Below are 27748 nucleotides of genomic sequence, written 5' to 3'. Positions count from 1 at the left end.
TATGTGCATACACTAAAAGTAGTTTCAAATAAAAAATATCGCTTATATAAATATTTTCTGTTTCAATTTTTATGTCTATAACACATCGTATGACTAAGAAATAACTTTTAGACAAAATTCGACTTTATTTATTTTATAGTATGATACAATTTTCTGTAACAATTTAGTGCCTTTTTTATTTATTATTTTATAGTATGATACAATTTTCTGTAACAATTTAGTGCCTTTTTTTAATTATTTTATAGTATGATATAATTTTCTGTAACAATTTAGTGCCTTTTTTATTTATTATTTTATAGTATGATACAATTTTCTGTACCAATTTAGTGCCTTTTTATTATTATTATTTTATAGTATGATACAATTTTCTGTACTAATTTAGTGCCTTTTTTTTATTATTTTATAGTATGATACAATTTTCTGTAACAATTTAGTGCCTTTTTTATTTATTATTTTATAGTATGATACAATTTTCTGTAACAATTTAGTGCCTTTTTTATTTATTATTTTATAGTATGATACAATTTTCTGTAACAATTTAGTGCCTTTTTTTATTATTATTTTATAGTATGATACAATTTTCTGTAACAATTTAGTGCCTTTTTTTATTTATTATTTTATAGTATGATACAATTTTCTGTACCAATTTAGTGCCTTTTTTATTTATTATTTTATAGTATGATACAATTTTCTGTACCAATTTAGTGCCTTTTTTTATCATTATTTTATAGTATGATACAATTTTCTGTAACAATTTAGTGCCTTTTTTTTATTATTTTATAGTATGATACAATTTTCTGTAACAATTTAGTGCCTTTTTTATTTATTATTTTATAGTATGATACAATTTTCTGTAACAATTTAGTGCCTTTTTTTATTATTATTTTATAGTATGATACAATTTTCTGTAACAATTTAGTGCCTTTTTTTATTTATTATTTTATAGTATGATACAATTTTCTGTACCAATTTAGTGCCTTTTTTTTATTATTATTTTATAGTATGATACAATTTTCTGTAACAATTTAGTGCCTTTTTTATTTATTATTTTATAGTATGATACAATTTTCTGTAACAATTTAGTGCCTTTTTTTATCATTATTTTATAGTATGATACAATTTTCTGTAACAATTTAGTGCCTTTTTTATTTATTATTTTATAGTATGATACAATTTTCTGTAACAATTTAGTGCCTTTTTTTTATTATTATTTTATAGTATGATACAATTTTCTGTAACAATTTAGTGCCTTTTTTATTTATTATTTTATAGTATGATACAATTTTCTGTACCAATTTAGTGCCTTTTTTTATCATTATTTTATAGTATGATACAATTTTCTGTAACAATTTAGTGCCTTTTTTATTTATTATTTTATAGTATGATACAATTTTCTGTAACAATTTAGTGCCTTTTTTTATCATTATTTTATAGTATGATACAATTTTCTGTAACAATTTAGTGCCTTTTTTATTTATTATTTTATAGTATGATACAATTTTCTGTACCAATTTAGTGCCTTTTTTTATCATTATTTTATAGTATGATACAATTTTCTGTAACAATTTAGTGCCTTTTTTATTTATTATTTTATAGTATGATACAATTTTCTGTAACAATTTAGTGCCTTTTTTTATCATTATTTTATAGTATGATACAATTTTCTGTAACAATTTAGTGCCTTTTTTATTTATTATTTTATAGTATGATACAATTTTCTGTAACAATTTAGTGCCTTTTTTTATTATTTTATAGTATGATACAATTTTCTGTAACAAGTTAGTGCCTTTTTTTTATTATTATTTTATAGTATGATACAATTTTCTGTAACAATTTAGTGCCTTTTTTTATTATTTTATAGTATGATACAATTTTCTGTACCAATTTAGTGCCTTTTTTTATCATTATTTTATAGTATGATACAATTTTCTGTAACAATTTAGTGCCTTTTTTATTTATTATTTTATAGTATGATACAATTTTCTGTAACAATTTAGTGCCTTTTTTTATCATTATTTTATAGTATGATACAATTTTCTGTAACAATTTAGTGCCTTTTTTATTTATTATTTTATAGTATGATACAATTTTCTGTAACAATTTAGTGCCTTTTTTATTTATTATTTTATAGTATGATACAATTTTCTGTAACAAGTTAGTGCCTTTTTTATTTATTATTTTATAGTATGATACAATTTTCTGTACCAATTTAGTGCCTTTTTTATTTATTATTTTATAGTATGATACAATTTTCTGTAACAATTTAGTGCCTTTTTTTATTATTTTATAGTATGATACAATTTTCTGTAACAATTTAGTGCCTTTTTTATTTATTATTTTATAGTATGATACAATTTTCTGTAACAATTTAGTGCCTTTTTTATTTATTATTTTATAGTATGATACAATTTTCTGTAACAATTTAGTGCCTTTTTTATTTATTATTTTATAGTATGATACAATTTTCTGTAACAATTTAGTGCCTTTTTTTATCATTATTTTATAGTATGATACAATTTTCTGTAACAATTTAGTGCCTTTTTTATTTATTATTTTATAGTATGATACAATTTTCTGTAACAATTTAGTGCCTTTTTTTATTATTTTATAGTATGATACAATTTTCTGTAACAAGTTAGTGCCTTTTTTATTTATTATTTTATAGTATGATACAATTTTCTGTAACAATTTAGTGCCTTTTTTATTTATTATTTTATAGTATGATACAATTTTCTGTAACAAGTTAGTGCCTTTTTTATTTATTATTTTATAGTATGATACAATTTTCTGTACCAATTTAGTGCCTTTTTTATTTATTATTTTATAGCATGATACAATTTTCTGTAACAATTTAGTGCCTTTTTTATTTATTATTTTATAGTATGATACAATTTTCTGTACCAATTTAGTGCCTTTTTTTTATTATTATTTTATAGTATGATACAATTTTCTGTAACAATTTAGTGCCTTTTTTATCATTATTTTATAGTATGATACAATTTTCTGTAACAATTTAGTGCCTTTTTTATTTATCAGTTTATAGTATGATACAATTTTCTGTAACAATTTAGTGCCTTTTTTTGGTCAAACGATTTGTCTTTGGCCTTAAATTATGCCTAAAATTCCAATATCACTTCATTGAAGCGAAGCCTCTTTCCCTGTAACATTCGTTTGAGATCTGCAAACATCCAGTAATCACTGGGAGCAAAATAGAGAGAATGCAAAAGTAATTTTAAGTGCAATTAATGTAGTTTTGCTATTGTTGCGATCAACTTGTGATATGGTGTATTTTCTTGATGAAAAAGCACTTTTTTCTGCATTTGTAGCCTTTTGGGGTGGGGGGGATTGTTTCCCCAAAAGCAATAATGATGATATATAACATGTTATTGATGGTTCTTCTGTTTTCAACTTAATCAATGAACAAAATACCTTGTGCATCCCAGTAAATGGAGACCAAAACTTTGCCTACTGATTTTTGTATCATTGGTCACTTTGGACATTTTAGTCAGCTGTCTCCAGAAAGAAGTGGTGAAATTCTGTTTCATCCATTGTTGAATATTCTTCTAAAAAATTCTGTTGTGTTGCAGTAAAACAGTTGCAAACAACGTTTTAGATTTTTGCCACATTGTTTTTGTTTTTTATTAACTGCGAGCAAACATAATACTAACTTTGAATACATCTTTCGCATTCAAAATGGTGAATACACTGCCTTCTGATATCTTCAACCCTATCTTACACAACTTCAGTCGAACAAAACAGAACGTTTTTGATATTTTTGAGTCAAGGCTAAATTTGGACAACCTAAGCTTTCAGCATTATTTGTGTCAGTATGACCATGTTTAAAGTGTGCATATCACCTCTTGACCATTGTTTCCAATAGAGTAAAGTTCAATTCATATTTCTCAAGCAATTTTTTGCTTGAACAGTATTTTCCTCCATCAAAAAGCAATGCTTTATTAACACATTAGATTAAGATTATTAATGTGTTAAATGTATGCCACATGATAAAGGAGATGATTTAGTATATAACATCAAGAGTAGATTTTTTTATATCAAATGTAATGCAATCAACGTTTGTCTCCCTAAGACATTTTTCCTATATACTTTAACAACACAAAATTTTTCCTATATACATGTATAACACTCAAATGTACCTTAATTTTAGAATAGAGTAAGGTTTGGGGAAAAATATTTTTTCATTGTTCGAACCTATAATTAACTAAACAAGCCACTCATCACTCCCTCTGATTCTCACTCATCACTTTGAGTCTATCTCATCTCTCTGATTCTCACTTTTACTCTCTCTCATTGTTGCTCTCTCTCTCTCTCTCTCTCTTACTCTCACTCTCTCTTTTACTCTTTTACTCTCACTCTCTCTTTTACTGTCTCTCATTCTCACTCCCTTTTTTCATTCTCACTCCCTTTTTTTCATTCTCACTCCCTTTTTTTCATTCTCACTCCCTTTTTTTCATTCTCACTCCCTTTTTTTCATTCTCACTCCCTTTTTCTCTCTCATTCTCACTCCCTTTTTCTCTCTCATTCTCACTCGCTTTTTCTCTCTCATTCTCACTCGCTTTTTCTCTCTCATTCTCACTCGCTTTTTCTCTCTCATTCTCACTCGCTTTTTCTCTCTCATTCTCACTCGCTTTTTCTCTCTCATTCTCACTCGCTTTTTCTCTCTCATTCTCACTCGCTTTTTCTCCCTTATTCTCACGCTACGTTTATTCAGTGACTCTAATATTTCTTAATGTCTGAACATTTAGAGAAAAAGTAAGTTTCTTCCAGCTAATTTACATAGTTTCTTCATACACACCATAAACACATATGTAGATTACATAGCAAAATAATGGGTCACTTTACTTCTATCACTGAGGATAATGTAGAAAAAAAATGATTATTTTTAATTGTGTCAAGGATAATGTCTTAATAAATATTTCTCGGTCCTTAAATTTTCAAATGAAATCAATGTAGTGGAACAAATAGTGGCACATTGTGTGTAAGAATTGTTTGCTGTCTCCTCATGTCAATAAACGTTTATTAAACTACAGCTAATCTTGATGAATGTGAAAGAAAACATGATACTTATAAATATTAGTTTCTTGCTTAAAAGGAAATTCATTTGTGATATAAGTTATAAATTTGACAAAAAAAGGTGGTATATCTATATATATATATTAGTGGCCAGGGCCTATTTTTGGCTCTTTTTACAATCATAAAATGTTTCAATCATTTTCATTTGTTTTCCTAGTTTTGCATATGATTTTCTTTTCTTTTTTTTTTTTGCACAGACATTACCACATTATCACGGCCAGGAGGCCACTCGAGGATTAGGGTTAAAGAGTGTACAGTAGAAATTGGACAATATAGTAACAAATTCAGTAAATTTGTTAATTTATATGGAACGGCTCATCAAGAACTTGTTTACGTTAGACTTGAAGACAACCATATTGTAGTCAGCAGGAAAACAGAAGACAATTCCAAAGGTGTGCAGTTCTAAGAAAGAAGCTTTGTTCATGGAATCTACGTTTAGGTTTAGGCACAGATAAAGAGTCGGGGGGGGGAATTATTGATAGTGTTTTCAGCTAGACGAGTGTTTCTTGTGAAAGTTTGGCGAGGGGGGACCATAGACTGAATCTCAGTCGAACACTTTCCATGAAAATAACGATAAAGCAGAGACAAACTCGCAACATCTCTTCTGTGAGATAGAGATTGCAGGGAAAAGAAAAGGATATTTCCTATGAGGCTACAAAGTCTATTTTGAACTCTATCAAGGCAGGACAAGGCCTTTCTAGCAGCTCCTGCCCAGATGTGGCAACAGTATTCCATCCTTGGACGTACCTAGCTCTTATATAGATAGAGAATTGCATCAGCAGTGAGATATCTACTGGATCGATAGAAAGATCCCACCATTTTTCCAGCGGCCTTGGCAACAGATTTGATATACGTGTTCCATTTAAGATCAGGAGTAACTGTCAAGCCCAGAAGCTTGTCAAAAGTTGAGGCCTCCCCAAGATGAGAGCCATTCATTTCAATTGATGCCAGATGTGGATTAGAGTGTTGATGATGTAAAGAGAGAAGCTTGGTTTTAGATGCATTAAAAGTAACCAACCACTCTTTTCCCCATTGTACCACGTGCTCAAGATCAGAGGAGAGAGAATCGGAGAGAACTTGGTCGTTTACTGTCTTAGATGTGCTACTATAGATGGTAGTGTCATCAGCATAAATGTCTACAAATGATGTAAGGATGTGATTTGGAAAATCATTAATGTAGATCAGGAATAGAGTTGGGTCCAGGATGGACCCCTGAAGGACTCCAGCATTAATACTGTGAGCTTCTGATTTTTGCCCCTCAACTACTGCTCTTATGAAACTATCAGAAAGAAATGATTTAATAATTGAGAAGACATTTCCAGCTATACCATAGCTAGAGATCTTGTGGAGTAAACCTTTATGCCATACCCTATCAAAGGCCTTTGATATGTCAAGCAATTGCCCTAGAAAGGTTGCTTCCGTCGAGAGATTCGCTTATCCTATGAAATATAACTGTAAGCACATCTGCTGTAGATCTAGCAGAACGGAAACCATATTGAGTGTAACTAAGAAGGTTATTTTTGTTGAGATGGTTGATTACTTCTGTATTTAACACAGATTCCAGCAACTTACGCATGACGCACAGGAGACTTCTTGGCCTGTACTGAGAGGGGGATGAGCGATCACCTGAATTCTTAAATACAGGGCTTACTGATGAGATTTTCCAGGGTGATGGGAAGCAATTTTCCTTAAGACAACGTTTAAACAGTTTTGTAAGTATGGTCGCTAGTTCAGGTTGAAGTTTTTTGAGTACTATAACTGGAATACCGTCAGGGCCTCTTGCTTTACTGGAATCAAGGTTTTTAATTAGCTTGGCAACATCATGTACAGATATTTGTATATCACATTGCGTGTTTTCTGATACAGGAGGAAATATTGGGGGTTGGCGGCTTTGGTCACAAAGGGTAGAATTAGCTGCAAAGTTCTTGGCAAAGAGTTTGGCTTTGTCTGATGCTGACGAGATTACCTCAGGTCCATTGATGATAGTTGGGATACAGCACACACTTCTGTTCAGGATTCTGTTTGCTATTTACCAAAACTGGTGGGAACCAAGCCGCTGCTCAGCTACTTTGGACTTGACGGACTGAGCATACAACTCTCTTGCGTTCTTTATTACTTTCATACAATGGTTGCTGGCAGTCCTGAAAGCAGCTTTAGTTTCCATACATCTATTATGTTGGAAGCAGTGGAAAAAGTGATTTCTGTGCGCAATGGCAGCAGCACATTCTTGAGAGAACCAGGGCTGGCTATTAGGTTTTTGCTGCAACTTTTTCGAGGGTATGAAACAGTCTATACCTACAATTAACCATTCTGTCAGGTCTGATACTATAGAGGACACATCCTTTTTAAACATGGAATGCAGAGGTAGATCCGATACAAATGTACGGAAGCTATCCCAGTCAGCCTTAGTGTATCGATATACTGTATGATGGAGAGGTACGTCTGAGGACTTATTACATTTCGTTTTTATCTTAATTGTTACAACAGAGTGGTTGGAAGATCCAAGAGGAGACAGAACATAAACTGAACATAGTTCAGGGCAAGTTGTGAGAAAAAGGTCTAGTAGACTCGCATACTAGCCGTCATTGTCGGGCACGCGGGTGGGTTCGTGAACAATCTGAGTGAGGTCATAAGCAATGGAGAAATCATGATAGAACCTCCCCTCATTATCGGTCTTGTTTGAGTGGGTCAACAACCATTCCACGTTGTGAAAAAATATATTTCCTCAAAACCTCTGCCCTTGATGGAAGAAAGACTAAGACTTGCTGCTCTGGTTTCAAATGATTTGAAATAACAGCAAGGGGAGACTTGATTCCAAATATTTCTCATATGTTATATCTCTATTCTTTGGTTTTCATAGACAAAGTAAGTAAATTTCAGTCTATGCAGGCGGCAAAAAGAAAGTCAGCACTTGTGATTTTTCAAAAACTGCAAATTTAAGCTAAATTTAATGTAACTGTTTAAACAAACTATAACTCATTTGATTGGCCTTTTATTCCTCAATAATTTTACCTGTTCATATCTGACTTTTAATTGAAATATTCTAGTGTTCACGTCAATTTAAAAAAATAACTACAAATTGAGGAGGCAAAAAGAAAGTCTGCACAATGGAAAATTGTTATTTAAATGTAACTTTAGGATATTAATGCAACACAAATACAACAGGAACACAATAAACTAGTTAACATTTAGTAGCATAGCTCTTCTGCAATTTGACAGCCTGCAATCTTTTGGGAATTCCTTGAATTAGATTGCAACAATACTCCAGGAAAAATGCATCCGACTTGTCCAAAGTTCTTCCAAATTTGAAATTTTATCATTACGTAGCTATTGCTTGATGTAATGCCATACATTTTCCATAGGATTTAGGTCTGGAGCCAATCCAAACACGGAATATCATGCTCTTCCAGAAACCTCTTGACATTGCCAGCTGTGTGAATTGGTACATTATCCTGCATGAAGATGGGATTATCATCCAAATTCCGACCAAAGTAGGGTAGAAAATGCTCAGTCAACATTTTAATGTACTTGGTCGAATTAATTCGACCTTGCAAGCGAACTATAGCCCCTGAACCATTGGTACTAATAATGTCCGACGCCAAAACTGAACCTCCATTACCTTGCAGTGTTGAAACTGAGCACCTAGGATTAAATTCTTCGTCTTTCCCCCATGGATGTACTGCCTACCATCACTGCCTAGTCTATTGAACTTTCATCGCTAAAAAGCACTTTCAACCAATATCAAGAGTCATGATCTTCATTGCATCTGATTAAGTCCAGGCGGTGCTTTCTGTTCTTTACAGAAATCATTGGCTTGCTTCTTGCAACATATCCTCGCAAATTAAATTCCTTTAATCTGTTTTTGACAGTAGAAAGAAGGTACTTTTTAACAAGATTGCACTGTTGTTGGATTTGGGGAGCCGTTTCAAATCTGTTTCTTAGGCTGCAGATCTTGATAGCATTGTCTTCCCTGTTAGAAGTAACTTCAGTACGACCAGATTAAGGGGCATCATGAACACTGCCGGTGTTTTGATGCTTTTGCACAGTCTTTTGTACCGTTTTCTCACCACATTTCAATCTGCGGACAATTTCTCGATTGGATGAACCAGAAAGGTGGAGATTAATGAGTTTTTGGTGATCACTAAGAGAAAGACTAAATGTTACGTTGTATGACCTGGAACAACAACAATTACGATTAGAGATTCTTTGTTGCCTGTTAGTGGGTATTTTAAACTGATTTAGGGGCGATAATTTGAGCTGGTTTTAAGCGAATTTGTTGCTGCAGATTTTCTTTTTGGCTCCTCAATTTGAAGTTATTTTTTTAAATTGATGTGAAGACTAGAATGTTTAAATTAAAAGTCAAATGTGAACATTTAAAATCATAGAAAAATAAAAGGTGAATCAAATGAAGTTGTTTAAACAGTTACAATTTAGTTTAAGTTTGTAGTTTTTGAAAAAAAATTACAAGTGCGGACTTTCTTTTTGCCGGCACTGTATAAGAATTATTTGATACTGAATATATTCATAATCGTACTCTATTGCCAGGCTACTAGGATCGTGTCAAAAAAAATTTTTTTTTTCTTATAGTCTAGAAAATTGATGACAGGTGTATTAGCAATATGAAGTTTGGCTGTATTTTTTTTTGCTTAGGGGTCCCAACCTTTAAGTTATATATTTTACATACCTAAATATTATATTATTATGTATATGCATATTTCTTACCATATACATTCTTCTCCTTATTGTTATTAACAACAACTAATAATAATGATATCCTTCCCGTCCCAATGTTAAGTGTGGTTTTAAATATTACCCATTATGAAACAAACTTAAAACAAAAATTTATGAAAATCAAAGTCCTTCTAAACAAGAATTAAAATATCTTTGTTAACGTAATTTTAATTGTATAAACTGCCAATGTAAACATACTTTCCAAAAATAAGATTCCTAATGTGAGCTTGTTTCTAAGTAACTAGCGGGGGTACCCAGCGTTGCCTGGGATTTTGAAGGTGTGTGTGGAGGGGGGGGTAAAGAATAAGCGAAGTAATAACCCTATTTAAACTTTTTTTTAAAAATCGGAAAAAACAAAACAAAAGAAACAGCAGACGGACGTAGAACTTCTTTAAAAAAATTGGAAAAACAAAAAAAATGAAAATGTTCGGAAAAACAAAAAAAAAAAAAAACAGCGAAAAGCGAGAAAAAAAATGGTATAAATAGCCTTGTTTCAATATTAAAAGTTTAAAAATCAAAAAAATATATATATCTGATAACTGGGATTGAACCTGCAATCTTAACATAACGACGCTGTCAATTAATCCATTATTGTGCTATGAACACGTGGACGAATCTAGGTTGGTTTTTATAATATTTAAACGAATTCAAGATACGTCTTTCGCACATGTTGACGCATGCGTAGAAGCAATCTTGTCATGAAGATACAATTTTTTTTTCCACCCCACCTGGTAGAAAAGGGTCTGGTTGAGGGTGAAGGAATGAATGTTTTTGGCCAAGTTTCGATGTTTGTTGGCAGAAGGTTCGAGCTTGAAAATGATACCTCGTGAAAATCCGTTGCCTCTGTCGAAAGTTTTTGCGAGACATACAAACACACGTACTTACATGCACACATTTTCGCTTTTATATATTTAACTATCGTATCTAACTATTTTGAATGTGCTAATAACTTTGGTAACGTTGCCATAGCGTAGAAGTTCATAGTTTAGCTGGTGTAAGGGTTATTTTTTTTTTTACCGGTAACATGTTTTTTTAAATTCAGACTGCCATTAGAGCTGGCTGACGTCAAGATCACGTGACATGACTCAGCGGGTTTTAAATACAAGTTGACCCAAAATAAATGGCCCCGTGTATACTTTATGTAGAAGAGTTGGCGCCCGTATTTTTGGGGGCAGTTATAAATCGATTTAAAAATATGTAATGTTCAACATTAAAATGTCACTTTTTGGGACCCCCCCTGCAGAAAATCGATCAGTTGACGCACTTGTGATGGTTCTTTTGGGCTAATTTTTCGATATTTGTCGTCCAGAGGGTGGGGCTTTAATATGATACCAAGTTTGTGAATTTTTGTTCCGTCAGTCAAAAGTTTTTAGCAGACACACAAACATACATACATACATTTTCGCTTTTATATATATAGACATGGGGGGGGGGTACTCGGCGTTGCCCGGGTGTTTGGAGGTGTGTGTGGTTGTTAATGAAAACCTAAGAATAAGCGAAGTAAAAAAAGAAAACATAAAATGAACGTTAAAACTTAAGCGGGGGGGGGGGGGTAATCAAAACATAAAAAAAAACACAAAAAAAACTAACGTAAGGCAAACGATGTTAAATGTAAAAATCGAAGAAAAAAAGAAAACAGAAAAACAAACGTTAAAACTGGGGAAAAAAAAACACGTGAAATATGGCTTAAATAAGCCTGTTTCGATATTGAAATTTAAAAAATCGGTGGGTACCCGGGTGTTTTTGGGTGTGTGTGGTGGGGGTGGGGGTGTTAATGGAAACCTAAGAATAAGCGAAGTAAAAAAAAAAACAGAAAAATGTGAAAAATGGCTTAAATAACCCTGCTTCAATATTTAAATTTAAAAAATTGAAAAAAAAAAAGACATCTCACACCACGATTCAAACCCAAAACGTTTAGATAATGACCCAACGCTCTAACTAACTGAGCTAACACAACGTGCATGAAATTTAGTCAGTTCAACTATTTGAACTAAATCAGGTCATGACGTCATCTGACGCATGCGTAGAACCGATCTCGTCATGAGAGGACGGTTTTTGTTGGCTGCAAGATGGAGTTTGAAACATTAAAACTGCCAACCTAATCTTCAAAGGCAAATTTCTGAGCCTGAAAATACTATAAAGCAAATATCACGATAACGTTTATAGAAAAGTTACCGTTGTATTTAGTGTTCGTAGTATTTGCTAGTTGTACGTTATCTTGTTATGAATTGTATGAATGTATGAATTGAATTTGAAGTGCAGGATACTTACTAAACACCTATGTGGACAAGACGATTCAATGTTGAAGACCGTAGGGTATGATAGGCAGGAAATCATCTGAAATTGATGTAATTTGCATGAATGTAAGTAAACCAAGGAAAAAAAATAAATGTATTTTTGTACACCGAAGCTTCCATAGATTTTATATTAATAGAACTAGCTGTACCCTGCCACGCGTTGCTGTGGCTCAATTTGGTGTAATGGAAAATTCTAATAAAGAGAAGATGCATGTTTCTTATATTCTTAGTACAGCAATCCACTCCAAAAAGTAAAATAAAAAAGGCGAAAATGAAAAAAATGGTACTCTTGCAGAATTGGATCCTGATCCTCGGGATTACCGTCAATCATGGCTTGGATTCGACCAACAATCAGTGGATAAAGCTGAATGTAGCAAAAATGTTGAAACGCTAAATGTTTTTTTTTTTTTTTTTTTTTTTTTTTTTTTTTTTTTTTACTGTATAGAAAAATGTGAGTTAGTAATTGATATTTGATTGATTGGGGGGGGGGGGTACTATACACAGATTCGAAAAAGTTGTCCAAAAACAAATAAATGAAAGCAAAGGTAGGGTAAGTTATGTTTCTACCTAACTGGATAATTGTTTAGTGTTTTTATGTAATGTAAAATGTTTAATCGGCTCGAAAAACAGAAATGGTTGCAGACTCTGTTGAATATGTTAAGTTTGGGAAAGTAAGTTGAAAACTAAAAACTATAAAATAGTGTCAAAACCCCACCGAATATATGTTACCATGGCATAGGCTGACATAATCGGTGGGTTTGTGACAGTATTTTGTATAGATTTTTAGTTTTAACTCACTTTCTCAAACTTAACGTAATCAACAGTGTCTGCCACCATTTGTGTCTTTCAAATACACCGATAAACACTGTTTTTTGAGCCAACTAAACGTTACATTAAATGAAAAGGGTTTGTATTACTAAACACAGATACAAAGAAGTTGTCAAAAAATAAATATATAACAAATAAATTTTATCAAATGCAAGAAAAGTAAATGTTCTACCTAACTGGATAACATCGTAGTGTTTTTATGTAATGTATAATGTTTAATCGGTTCAAAAACATGGTGTTTATCGGTATATTTGAAAAATACAAATGACGGCAGACTGTATCGAACACGTGAAGTTTGGAGAAATTTTGGAAAAATGAGTTTAAACTAAAAAACTATACAAAATACTGTTAGGAACTCACTCAATATATGTTACTGTGACGTAGGCTGACATATAATCAGTGGTTTTAAACTTTTGCTCAATACAGATGACGACTCTTAAGAGTCCCTTTTAGTGATTACCTGGTTTGAGGATATTTGAACAACTAAACGGCAAATCTGCCCCAAAAATCCGGTATTATTTTACTTTAAGGCTCGTCTCATGTTTGTATATAACAAAATATTTTCTTGTAGATTTCGGTGTAACCGTTTCCGTCGCAAAAAGAAAGTTTTCATGATATGAAGAAATTACTTTTTCGAAAAGTGGGTGATCACTTTTCAATGTAAATTTAACTTAGAATGAGCACCCACTTTCTGACCACCTGAGAGATGGGCATTCTTCTGTGTGTTTCTTGGCTAAAGTTTTTTGTTTGATTTCTTTTGCATGGTAATAACCCCTGGACTCTGAGACTATTTCCCATTTCACAGCCGTAGCCTTCGTTTATGCTACGCGCGAGCATAAACGAAAGCTGTTTAGCCAATAAACATGGGAAAAAATCCCCCCCCATCTCAGGTGGCTAGAAAGTGGGTGCTTATTTTAAGTTAAATTTACATGGAAAAGTGATCGCCTACTTTTCGAAAAAGTAATTTTTTCATATCATAAAAACTATTTTTTTGCAACGGAAACGGTTTGCAGATTCGTTTTTAACACACCAAAATCTTTAAAAAAAAAAATTTTTGTTATATACGAACGTGAGACGCACGACCCTTTATGGAAAATTTTATAAAAAATCCTGGAGAAAATAGTTTTCAATAAAAACAGCAAATGAATTCGATAGAAAAAAATGGATGCTATTTTAAAAAAATTTTCTGTGTTTCTTGGCTAAAAAGTTTTTTGTTTGATTTCTTTTGCATTTTGCAATTTAAACAGGTAATTTTAAAGGATTTTCCAAGGGTAGAAAGAAAGTCCCCCCCCCCCCAAAAAAAATCGTGGCCACAAAGTGGGTGATCATTTTACGTTAAATTATTATGGAAAAGTGACCCTCCACTTTTTTAAACTAACATTTCTTCATATCTTATAAGCGTTATTTTCGTTTTCAGTGACCCCGAAAACCTTTAAAAGTAGTAATTTTAAAGGAATTTTCGAGGGTGAAGTAATTCTTCATATTTACCTTCTTTTTTTTTTTTTTTTTTTTTTTTTTTTCCAATAACATAAGAAATTAAGAATTAGACAAATTTATTTTAGGTAGGCTTTTAAAAATAAACAATGAAGATAAACAAATGGTGCTAGTGCACTTACCGATCCGCACTATTTTTTAAATCATATTTCCAAGTTTAATTAAAGTTTTACAATATGTTTTTTTTTTATTCAATTGTAAGGTTAAAGTACAAAAATATATATATATATATGTGTATGTGTATATATATATAATTTAAAAAATAGAGAATTTCTTTTTTTTTTTTTTTACCCATCTATTAATTAGATAGTTGAATGTTGTAATTCGAAAGTCGACAACCTGTGGTGCACGTGAAAGGCGCATTTCTACCGGAAATGAAATATGGCGGACAGTCTCGCAGTTACGAAAAATATTTTTATTTTATTTAATATATTTTTATAAGTTGCGATCTTAACGATCTTAATTTATTTTAATAACATGCCAGCATTCCTTGACTTTACAGATAAATTTTCTGAAAATTTCAATTAAATTGGTAATGTAGAAATATGGTTTTATGGACTTTGAACGAACCAAGAATTACATTTTTATATATATAGATAATAGAATATCAACATAGGAAACTGAATCTCAGCTGCATTGGATTTGAAGGCAAAATTGATGAAACCAGAGTGAAAGATGTTGAGGAAACAAAATTAAAGAAACCTTTGTAAAAAGGGCTACTGCTATTTTAGCATTTCCAGAAGCTGAGTATCTTGATTATGTTAGTCAACCATCAGGAAAATCAGTTGATGTATCACAAGAGGTATTATCTGTAATCGGGTCCACAAAATCAGTTGATGTACGAGGGGCGTGCAATAAGTGATGCCCCTGACTCACTTCCAGTTGTCTGATCTAGCTGAAAGTTTTCATGTGCAATGATTTATATCTCTGCGGGTTATGTGGCAAATTACAGCTCTGAACTAATTGTGGTTTCCGTTTTACAGGTGTTTGAACTGAGTCAGGTGTGAAATGGAGCCTGTTGAATGTCGAGCAGTGATCCGGTTTTTGTATTTGAAAGAACGCACACTACAGGAGACTTTGAATGAAATGAAAGAAACTTATGGTGATAATGCCCCATCATATGACCTTGTAAAATGCTGGAATCATGAATTCAAACATGACCGGAAGTCTGTGGAAACAGCTCCCAGACCTGGTCACCCCCCACCCACCCCCTTCTGCCATTGATGAGGCATCTGTCCATCAAGTTGAGGCTGCCATTTTGGAAGATCGGTGCATTACTATTCGCCAAATAGCCTAAGATGTCAAGATTAGTACAGGGTCTGTGGAAACCATCATTCATGACCATTTGCATATGCATAAGGTGTCTGCCAAATGGATTCCCAGGTTGCTCACACTATTCCAGAAGGGAGAACGCGTCGAGTGTTCGAGGATGAATTTGGAGATGTGCCAAGAAGATGAGTCAAAGTTTTTCAAAAGACTGATTACACAGGATGAAACCTGGGTCCATCACTATGATCCAGAGACAATACAGTGGAAGCACTTGGACTAACCACCTCCAAAGAAGGCAAGGGTGCAACCCTCCGCTGGCAAAGTCATGCTCACAGTCTTCTGATGGAACCAGGACAGAGTAGTGATGACAGATTTCCTGGCAAAGGGTACCACAATTACAGGAGCCTATTATGCTTCACTTTTGAGGAAATTAAGGGAAGCGATCAAAATCAAGAGGCAGGTCAAGATCAGCAAAGGTACCCTCCTCCTGCAGAACAACGCTCCGGTCCACAACTCGCATGTCGCCAGATCAGAAGCACGGGCGTGTGGTTATGAAATCCTACCCCATCCTCCCTACTCTCCTGACCTTGCACCCTCTGACTTTCATCTCTTCCCAGCCATGAAGTTGTTTTTGAAAGGAAAGCATTTCCCAGATGATGCAGCCTTGATTTCTGAGTGGCTTCCGGGCCTTGATAAGTGGTGACTGCCGTGTAAAAAAAAAAGAAAAAAAAAAAAGTCATGTCGTGGTTGGAGGACCAATCTGGGGTGTTTAACAGAAACGGTCTCCAGAGCTACATCAAACGATAGGAGAAATGCATAACTCTGGGTGGTTCCTATGTAGAGAAAGACTAATAACTGTGCCAAGTTTCGTTGTTCTACTGCTATGGGAAGTGGGACAGGGGCATTACTTATTGCACGCCCCTCGTATCACAAAAGGTATTATCTGTAACTGGGTCCACAAAATCAGTTGATGTATCACAAGTTGATTCTTTGCATGCAGTTGTATCAGATGGGACAATCATTAATACTGGACTGAGAAATGGCATGATTAGGAAACTGGAAATTGTTCTTGACAAATCTTTGCAATGGCTTATATGTCTACTTAATTGTGATGAACTACCATTTAGGGAAGTGTTCACTACTTTGTGATAGTAGTACTTACTACATTTGAAAGAAACATTGGTAAAAATATCATAACTAATGTCAATACAACTTCCAATCAGTTAAAGGTTTTGTAGCACCAGTCCAGATGCCATATTGCTGTTACTCAGCAAGGATCAGAAGTACCTTAATGGTACAAAATAGTGCTTCACATCATTTGAAGATGGTTTGAAATATATCAGGCATGCAGAACCTTGCAAAATGCGTCATGCCAGATAGTTAACACAGACAAACAATACTAAGACTTTATTTGTCTCAATAGCAGCGATCTGAAAATTTCAACTCAGTCCTAAATAGCTTTTAAGCTCACGAATCTAACTTTTCATTTATTATTGTTGCACCATGTTATTGGCAATATATTTTGCTACAATTTTTAAAAATATTAGTCTGGTTCAAAACGACTGATAATACGAGCAATTTTAAACTACTCGCTAAAAAGTCAAAATCAGCAAACTGAATAACTTTTTTAGTTAAAGAATATATCCATAAGACTTTTCGACCTTAGGATGAAAATTTTATTTCTTTTTCTGTATCTATTGCTAATGAAGTATTGGTATCTCAAGTCAAAACTATACTATAACTATTTTGAACTATTAATTTAGGGAGTTGGTAGTGTAGTATCTATTCTGTGGCCATGATACCATCCTTTCAGAGATTACCGTTTTTTTTTTTTTTTTTTTTTTTTTTTTTTTTTTTTTTTTTGTGATGGGTGTACGTGAGGTAGTATTGGAGGAGGGACTAAATAGAGAAGAGGAGTAGTATATGGTAATATTTGTTCTATTGTCATCGTGCCATCCTCTCAATTATTATCTCTTTTTACTTTTTTTGTTTGTCCTTTTTTTGTTTGTTTGTAGTATCTGTTCTGTAGTTATGATACCATCTTCCCATGCATTACTTTCTTCTTTTTTTTTTTTTTTGAATGGGGTAGTATAATGTTTTGTTATCGCAAAACTTTGTAGGGAGATGAAGTATATGTCCATTCATCATATATGCTAGCAAAACTATGCTGTCTGGTGGCAAATTTTTCTTAAGATTTTTTAAATGTATGAAGAAATAAAACCGAAATGATTACACTGTATCTTCGGCAACACTGGATAGGTTGAGCTCATAGTAAATAAACCAAATGGAGAGACCAGATCTTGTGGAAAGATTTTTTCTTTTTTTTTTTTTTTTCTTTTTTTACAACAAAAGAGGATGATAACAATAAGTATGTTTGAAACATGATTATTAACTCTATCACCACTGAACAGAAATATCCAAAGTATAATTTCTGGTTGGTAAAATACTTGGTCTGGTATTGATTCTCTCTTGCAGACTTTTGTTGAATGAGAGGCTTAAACTTGTCTGTAAAGAAGAGGGTGGAGGAGGCTTTCGAACCATGTGACAAAAGGAAAGTACAATCATTTTGGGAAAGATTGGTCTGACTGAACAGACAGCCAGATTATATGCATTTTCACAGACTCTCACTTGTCTGACTCATCTCCCACTTTTCAATCTATTCTTTATCACACTACTAAAGACTTGTACTTTAATGGAATGTTCTCTGTCAAACTTGCTGCAGTGGTGGTTCCTCAATGTAAATAATCCGACCAACCCGATGATCAGCAAAATCCATCCTCTTCACTGTAAATATCTCTCAATGCTAGAAGACTTTCTACCCTAATAACTTCTTTCCTTGAACTGCTATCCTTTAGAATTTCTATCTTACTCCTTGACAGTACCAACATGCAGAAATTTAAATGTAATGTAAATAAGCATCTTGCTGCACAGCTCTCAACTTAGAATGCCTATGTAGGTATGAACCCTAATTCATAGTAGCCCTTTACATCTCGGTGACAATGTGTCTTGTTTGGGATGAATAAAAAATTTTTAAATTCAAAAATTGATGTATGATGCATATTGTTAAAATATAGCAAGAATCAAAGGAATTTAAATTTTTACAAATAGTCTCTGCCCTCATCCCTTTAACCCCTTTGCATAAAAGTAAATTAAACTAAATATAGCCTACATTTGAGCCTCTTACACCTAGCTGTTGTCTTCTAAGATACATAATGATTATTAATTTTAAGAGTGAATTCTGTATACATATAAACATAACTGCTTAATATAATGTTTTTTTTTTTTGTTTTTTTTTCTGGTGATAATTGCATTTTGGTATGAGTTATTATTCCTGGGAGTTTGTTTTTTTGTTTTGTTTTTTTAAGGAAGTTATTTTTCTTACATTCTAGTCACCTCTACATATAAATATATGTATACATATATTCTTTATTTGAATATAGAAATTATGCAATCAATATGCACAATAGCAGTGCTAATGTTGTTAATGATAATTTATATAATTGTAGAATAAATGGCGATAGATGTAAATTAAAAAAATTTTCATGGATAAATTAAAAAAAAACACATCGTTCAATGGAATTGTTGTGGAATAAAATCAAATTATAATAAACTTCTCATACTTTCTTCACACTTCAATCCAGCTATTATTTACTTACAAGAAATTTTCCTACAAAACAATAGCAGTCTCCAAATACCAACCTATACAACTATAGTCATACTATAGGCCTTCATACTAACAGAGGCATTTCAATTCTCATAAGGAATGATATACCTCAAAGTAAGTTCTGTTAAAACCAACCTCCAAGCAATAGCAACTCGAGTAACATTACACAAAACAATCACAATCTTCTTGGTATATCTCTCACCTCATGAACCAATAAAAGAAAATGAGAAAATGTGATCAAGCAATTACCCTCACCATTCATCAGAAAAATATCCAGGAAACAATCCTTACCCAATCAAACACCTCTTAATAAAAACAAGAAAATAACCGAGAAAAAAAAAATTATCAGCACACTATAAAACTTTTGCCTAAAACTCATAAAAGCACTTCAATAGACAATTTCAAATACTTAAGAGAGATCAAGAAAAACACTAAATAAACTTTAATTCGAAAAACCAAGATCCTTATAATGAAAGCTTCTCGCTCAATGAACTAGAAACTGCCATAGAAAAATCCCATAACTCAGTTGTAAGGACCAGATTGAAGCGCACTACAGCTTCCTTAAACAATAAAAATCTTTCTAGACATTTACAATATACAGGAAATAAGATTATCCAAGTTTATGAAAAGAGGCAACAATAATACCCATACTTAAATCAAGAAAAGAAAAATCAAACCCAGAAAACTATAGACTAATAGCTCTCACAAGTTACCTATGCAAAATATTCAAGAGGATGATCAACCACCATCTTACATGGTATTTAGACACCAACAACATAATTTCAAAAACTTGATGTGGATATCAAAAAAATCGAGGATGTATAGATCATATCACTAGTATCGAAAATTACAATAAAGCTTTCATTAACAGGGAATATGTAACAATTATATTTTTTGATCTTGAGAAAGCATATGAAACCACTTGAAAATATGGTATCATAAAAGATCTCCATAACATTGAACTAAGAGACAGATGTCCTGATATCGTAAAAAACTTTAAAATAGATCCTTTCAAGTATGCATAGGATTCACCCTATCAAACTTGCAGAATCAAGGAGTACTTGAAGGCAGCATATTATCAAGAACTCTCTTCGACATCAAAAGCAACATCATAAAAGAACTCGCTCCTGATATTCACAGCTCCTTATATGTAGATGACTACTCAATCTGTTACAGGTCGAAATACATTCACACCATTGAGAAAAAATTACAGCACAACATTAGTAAATGGGCAACAAGAAATGATTTAAAATTTTCAAAACTAAAGCAAACAGAAATCTATTTCTGTAACCAACAAAAATTCCACAATGATCCAACCATACAGATTGAAGGAAAACAAAATCCATTTGTGAATGAACATAAGCATCTGGGAATCATTTTTGACAGAAAATTAAACTTTATAACACACATCAATTATATCAAAGCCAAAAGCAACTAAGCACTACAATTTCTACAAGTAATAGCCCACACAGATTGGGGAGCCAACAAAATATGCTGCTGAAACTGTACAGATCACTGTTCAAAACAAAAAGAAAACAATTGATGAAAACTTTCAGACTCTGAATAAAATCTATTTCCAAAGAAGCTAATCTACCAATAACCAAAATCCATGAAACTGTCCTCTTCCAAACAACTTCCTGGAAAATAACTCCCAAGAATGATTTTAAATGCAAAAAGGAACAGACTCATCCAATAACTTTCCATGATGATCTAGACAAAATTGAAGAGAAATATTCAGATCACATACACATCTATACAGATGGATCCAAATAAAAAGATGCAACAGCTAGTGCTGCAGTACTAAATAAATCTACCAAAAATCAAACAAATCTCCAAAAAGAAACTTCCATTTTCAGTGCACAAATACAGACACTAATCCCAGCCCTCTGTCTAATCTCCAACAACAAAAATCCCAAATGCATAATCTTTTCCTACTCTCAATCTGTGCTAAAAGTAATTAACAATGAAAAGATAAACAATCCCCTAATTGCAAAACTACTCCACAAACTAACGCAACTAAATAATCTAAAAGAAATAATTTTCTGATGGATATCAAGCCACACTAGCATCCAAGGAAATGAATTTCAACTACAAAAACTGCCTTAAACATCACGATTGATCCAAATTTGAAAATTCTCTATTTGGAACTTAAAAACATATCAGTATATATATACAACAAAAAAATGGCAAACGTACTGGAATAAATTTCCCAACAACAAATTATATGAACTAATGCGAAAAATTAAAAAAGCAGGAACAAAACATCAAACTACACTGAAAAGAAAAAAATCACTCTAGCAAGAATAGGCCATACTCATTTGACTCATATCTTTTGAGAAATAAAAACCAGCCTATATGTATACAATGTCAAACTCCACTCACAATCAAACACATTTTAATTGATTGTACTTTATACAAAGAAAAAAAGACATTAAGAATCTATTTGAAAAACAACCCCTACACCATACTTTCATACCTTTAAAAAGTTAGCCTTTATCAAAAACTTTAAAAATAACATCACTCATATGTCCGCTAAAGCAGGGAGTAAAAACCTCCTAGATCCATAGATAATTGGCATAAAATGACCCAAAGGGTTGATGTGCCATAAAAGCCAACAAAACAACAAATAATAATTGTCCATTAATGAATAAATGTTTAATAATGAAGAGCAAGTACACTTAAGGGTTACAGAAAGTAGACTTGAGTGTCGACAACATCATGTTATAACATTTAAGTTAAAAATGTAGACATTGTACCACTTTATCTAATTATATATATAAACTAACAGGGAGACTCGACAATGTCCAGGATTGAATGAGGATAAACAAATGATTCACCCTCCCATACTTTTATTATCAGTGAAATCTGTGAAATCGCCCATTTTTTATTTAAATCGATTGATTGCCTGCTTTAGTTAAGGACCGCCCCCCACAATTTGCAGGGAGGATGCTTCACATGCCTCCCCACAATGACTTAGTCCACATTGCACTGTAGAGAATCTATTGTTTTTTATAAAATTATCTGTAAATAATTACTTAAAGTTTAAGATACAAAAATCAAGTATCATGGTTCAATTGTCCTCTAAAAGAAACATTAATTTCAAGTACAACCCGGCCTCAGAAAAAAATCTACAGTTGATCTTATAAACTGAGCCTTTTTGCTTGTGTGGTGATAAAATTTCTCAAATTCAATTGTGATGCTAGGTTGTATAGAACTGTTAACTTTGGTTAAAATTGGACTTCCTTCTTCAATTGGATTTTTTAAATTATTGATTTTCGATAATTATAAAACTTATTCCAATACAAAACCTACATAAAAACACTCTCAGACACCTCAAGTACCTTTGTATGAAATTAAAAAAAAAAAAATCAGTTCAGTCATTTCCAAGTCCAAGGGAACTCTTTCACGCATGCACAATTCCTTTTATATATATATATATATAATAAGGATGTTGTAGTTTGTTTGCACACAGTGTGAAAGGAGTTGTTTGAAGGCTATGTCAATGCAGTTTGTGGGAAACATAGCAGACACTGAGATCCAGAAATAAAGGAATAAATAAAGAGGATAAAACGGACAGTTGCAGGCATTTCTTTTTCTTTTCCTCTTGAGGAAGAGATTCGATATTAACACCTACCAGTCTGCACGACGTATTATGTGGGTAAATGAACGTAATATAATTGAAAATTTCTAATGTTGTCATTCTTTTATATACTAACTTGTGTCCACGATGTTTCCCACAAACTGCATTGACATAGCCTTCAAATGCAACTCCTTTATCTCCATATACACTATAATGTTTTGATTGCAGAAATTCCTCTCTGAACCAATGTACAACAGATCTCACATACAAATTTATTATGTCTGACTATTAGCCACTATCTTAAGTAACTTTAAAATGCAATTTTAGACACATTTAGTCATTATAATAAAATCCTACATTTCATCTTAGGAGCAACATCATCACAATCATAACCATCTTTAGAGGAAGTAGTTCCTATTTTCCCCTGTAAATATCAAGTCCTCCTACCGCTCCCAGTCATCACCTGGAGGAATTCTGCACTTTCAACAAATATGGGGTTTCGGCCTTCGTAACTGAATCATATACTCATAGACATAACAATTTTTTCCTTTTATGATTAAAAAATAATAAATCTCCATAGACTAATTCTGCTCATTCTGATTAGTTGAGCTCTGATTATTCCTATATTCTAGATGAACGGTATTCGCATGCTAAATGAACGCTAATGTACCATTCAATATGGCGTCACAATGATACCTACTTTTGCCCTCTGAGTAAATTGCTGCATTCATTTTCTTACACATTATATGCCATAAGTTTGAATTTCCTCTCTCTCTCTCTGTATATATTCTTCTCAACTCTCTCGCTTTATACATTTCTTTTTATGCCAAAGTAAAAAAAAAATAATAATTCACAGCTATGCCGAAGAAAAAACAAACATTTACTTCCTCTCTCTCTCACTTGCTCACTTTGTACATTTGTTCCAGCAAATATATTTTTTCAAACATAGTTACATTTTTTTTTAAATGCACTTTATTTAAATATACTTTATTTAAATCTGCGCAATATATTACGATTGTCACCAATTTAAAAATAAATATTTTGGCAATATCATCTACTCTGATTCGTAGTTATGTTGCTTGAATTTAATGTTTTCTTGACTTATGTGAAATATTCACATTTTAAAACTGTTTAACTATTTTTATGTTTATTTCCCCCCCCCTTATAATCAAGATATATAAAAATATGTAAACTGTTTTATCAATTAATTTCTTATTTTTTTAATCACATATCTTTTCAAATAATTATGTTTAAGTCAATACATTATATATTTTGTCACACTCTTTAGATATTTTTAAATATATTTATTTACAGAAATATGAAAAGGAAACAATGTGTCACATTTTTTTTACAGTTTTAACAGTTTCAAAAATGTGAATGTGGAACAGAAAATAGTTTAACAGTTTTAAAATATGAATATTTCACATGTTAAAAATATTTAGAATATTTCACATGTTAAAAAATATTAGATTAAAAAAACATAAGTATGAATCCAGTAGATGATATTGCCAAAACATGTATTTTTAATCAGCGATGATCGTAATAGATTGTGCAGGTTTAAAAGGAGTATATTTAAACAAAGTACATTTTTAAAAAATCATAACTATATTTTAAAAATCAGAAAAACAATGTAAATATGTTTGAAAAATTTTTCGTTTCTGGACTGATTCTCGAGATTGCACATGCGCTAACTTTGGGGCGGGGGCAAATTTGTACATTAGGTTCACCTTCACATTTTTCTTTAGAATGACGACTTTTAAAGGTTTTCGACTATGCTGACTAAGAAAATCTCATTCAAATTTTGCATAGACAAGTACTTGTAGACATATAAAGACCTATATTATGCACTGTAATTCATTGATTAAACAAATCTACTCTCCTATCAACACTGCCACTCCCCAATTTTTTTTTTTTGTAGCATTATCATGATTAAATTTGGGGGAATTATTTCTCTCCCCAGTACCTGCATGTTATTGCCCCAAACCAACACTAATCCTTAGTGAAAGCCAGATTATTTCATTTTGGCCACAACCACCAGTGTCTGCAAATGTTCAGGGATGACAGTGGCCACCATCAACAACCATAATTTACTTTTTTGCAAGAGTGTGTGGGGGTGGGGGTTTAGGGTTGCAAGAGTGGGGGGGGGAAGCTTCCATTGGGCAAGGCCGGTTAATGGGTCCTCTAGTATATATATATATATATATAATATACATTTTCAGAATGTGAAAGATTATATAATTATTTCCATAGCCAAACAACGTTGCAGCTCACAAGATCCATGACAGCCAACAAACTCAAAGTCCAGGACTCAAGTTTCACCCTCATTTGGGCTCATCAGTTAGACATATCAAAATTCGGGATTCGAAACCTGAGCCTCTTGAATGTGAGAAGTGTACTCTGCCACATGAGCAACCGTGCCGCACGCAAGAAGTCTATTAACTAACATAGATCAAGCAAACCGTTGCGAAATCTAGGGAATGAACCTACTTTGTCTCAAACAAGTGATGTGGTCATCATAACAAGCTATAACCCAAAGTAGGAATTTTATGTCTAACTGATGAGCCCAAATGAGAGCGAAACTCGAGTCTTGGGCTTTTGAGCTGTGACGTTGTTTGGCTGTGGAAATAATTATATATATATATATATATATGACCAAAATATTTAAAAAAAACATCAGCTCTGATATCATTTTGGAAATCGAATTTGTTTTTCCTTGTGATATAAATAGTAAGAACTGTAAATTATGTTCATAAGAAAAACTACAAAATTATAAACTTCAAAAATGAAATTAAATACAAACAAAAATATAAATGTAACTTATTTCAAACAAAACCTTATAACAAAGTAGAACATATTTTTAGAGGTGGATATTGTGTATGGTCGTTGATCAGTTCTTTGTTTCAAGAAAAGATGGATACATATCAAAAAGAAAAAGTGTCAAATTGAATATTTTTCTATTATACAATATTCCAAATCAAATATTAAGATATAGACACTTTCAATAGTCTGAAGTGTTGAAAAATAATTAATTTTATATTAAATCTCAGTAAACGTATCTATAGTAAATAGATCTGAAGGTCCATAATGAGACTAACTTTATATTTACAAAGAAGTGGAAAGTAATTTTGTAAACAAATTATTTTGTGAAACAGGAATTTTTAAGAAGTTGTTTTCGTTCAATGTTTAAAAATTTAACATGTATTTTTGCACAGGTAAAATGGAAATAATTTATTCCATGATTACTTCCCTTTTATGTAAGATAATATTCAGTAAATAAGAATTTTGCTGTCTGAAAAATTTTCTTGGGATAAATGAAAAAATTGTAAATAAAATATTTGTGCCAATTATATAGTGGAAGGAACTAAAAATAAGCTACTTTGAATCAAGTATCCATATGTCAGATTGATTGCTATTTGTGTTTGATTTTAAAAAATATTGAGCAAGATAACTATATATTGAATGCATTACTTTTGGAAGGACCCTCATATATATAAAGGGTCATTCCAAAAATAATGCATCCTGTTTTTTAACTATAAAATAAAGTTGAAAAGCTACGAAGGAGCAATACCATTAAAACAAGCAACCTTTTGTGTTCCAGAATTTGTATTTCTACATAGTCGCCACTATTATTAATGCAACTTTATCCAGTGATGGGGTGGTGGCTATGCATAGATATCGAAAGTGTGCTTTGTCACTTGCATCTCTGTTGCCACTCTGAAATCAACAAAGCCATGTTCTGTGTACTGGCATCAACTGCATCAGCTTCGTAAACTTTCAGCAGACATTGGTGAACGTTGATTGGTTTAATTTTTTTTTTTTTTTGTATGGAGAAATTCAATGACGTATCTCTGCTTCTGATGTATATCCATGGCAGGAGTTGCTTTTTTAGTTTAACACCATCAATATCTGCAACAGAGAGATCTAACTTTCAGGTTATGAATGCATGAGTTTAGTCATCATAACAATGCAATTAGCAATCCTCTCTAATTCAGGCAGAATTTAAAATAAAATAAAAAATAGGAGGCAGTACTTTTTGAATGTCCCTCATAATATGTATATATATATATGTATAAATTGAGAAGGAATGTTCACTAATGATCTGTGAGCCCAGGATTCAACCCTTGTTGGAGTGAGACCAAACATTAAAAAATATGGTACTTGACACTTTCTTGTTAAACACACAGCTTTAAAAGGTGAACATTAACAGTAAGTGGAATAATTCGGGGGGGGGGGGGCTCCCCTCTGTAGTAGCTAATTAAAAGGGAGCCTTCATGTTGCTCACACTTTACTTTTACTTCTATATTCTTTGGTATATTTCTTATTCTTGCTAATGGTATTTTTTTCTTTTTATATTTTTCAGGACCTTCCACCATTGTAAGAGTTGGAACGGAATAGAATAACAAATTATTAGTTAACGGATAATTGATTTGATGAAAAAGTGGGAGAGAGAAAAAAAAGAGACACACCACCAGAAAAACGGCAACCACTTTTGAAAATGCAAATCTTGGGCGAAATAAATCACAGCAATTGTCAATTTTTCTTTTCTTTTTTTTCTTTATGTGAAACAAACAAAAATTTTGTTTAGATTTGTGGGGAAACAAAGTATCCTGCATCTCCCCCTCCCCAGGACTTATTTGGATGAATGTTTTCTCCCTCTCTATCTCTTTCTTTGTCCCTCTCTATCTCCCTTTGGTTATATTTTGGGGAAACAAAATGAAAATAGCGACATTTAGAAGAATAAAATGAAGGAATATCAATAAACACAATTTACATATGTAAACTGACAAGATGCCA

At 32.3% G+C, this 27748-nt stretch overlaps 1 protein-coding gene across 6 annotated transcripts in view; it reads left to right on the top strand.

The window, feature by feature from the left end:
• LOC145242401 (uncharacterized) overlaps window positions 1-27488 on the top strand; it is a 513435-nt gene extending 485947 nt beyond the window's left edge. For all 6 annotated transcript variants that reach the window (XM_080105428.1, XM_080105429.1, XM_080105430.1 and 3 more), the window contains one exon: window positions 27315-27488. In XM_080105428.1, the coding sequence (XP_079961554.1) occupies window positions 27315-27349 (35 nt within the window). In that variant the 3' untranslated portion in view covers window positions 27350-27488. The remainder of the gene's footprint in view (window positions 1-27314) is intronic.
• The last annotated feature ends 260 nt before the right edge of the window (window positions 27489-27748 follow it).

The sequence above is a fragment of the Euprymna scolopes genome, chromosome 21 (genome assembly GCF_053919585.1).
Source record: "Euprymna scolopes isolate OS-2025 chromosome 21, ASM5391958v1, whole genome shotgun sequence".
NCBI classification, from domain to species: Eukaryota; Metazoa; Mollusca; class Cephalopoda; order Sepiida; family Sepiolidae; genus Euprymna; species Euprymna scolopes.
This window is presented reverse-complemented; position numbering and strand designations above follow the sequence as displayed.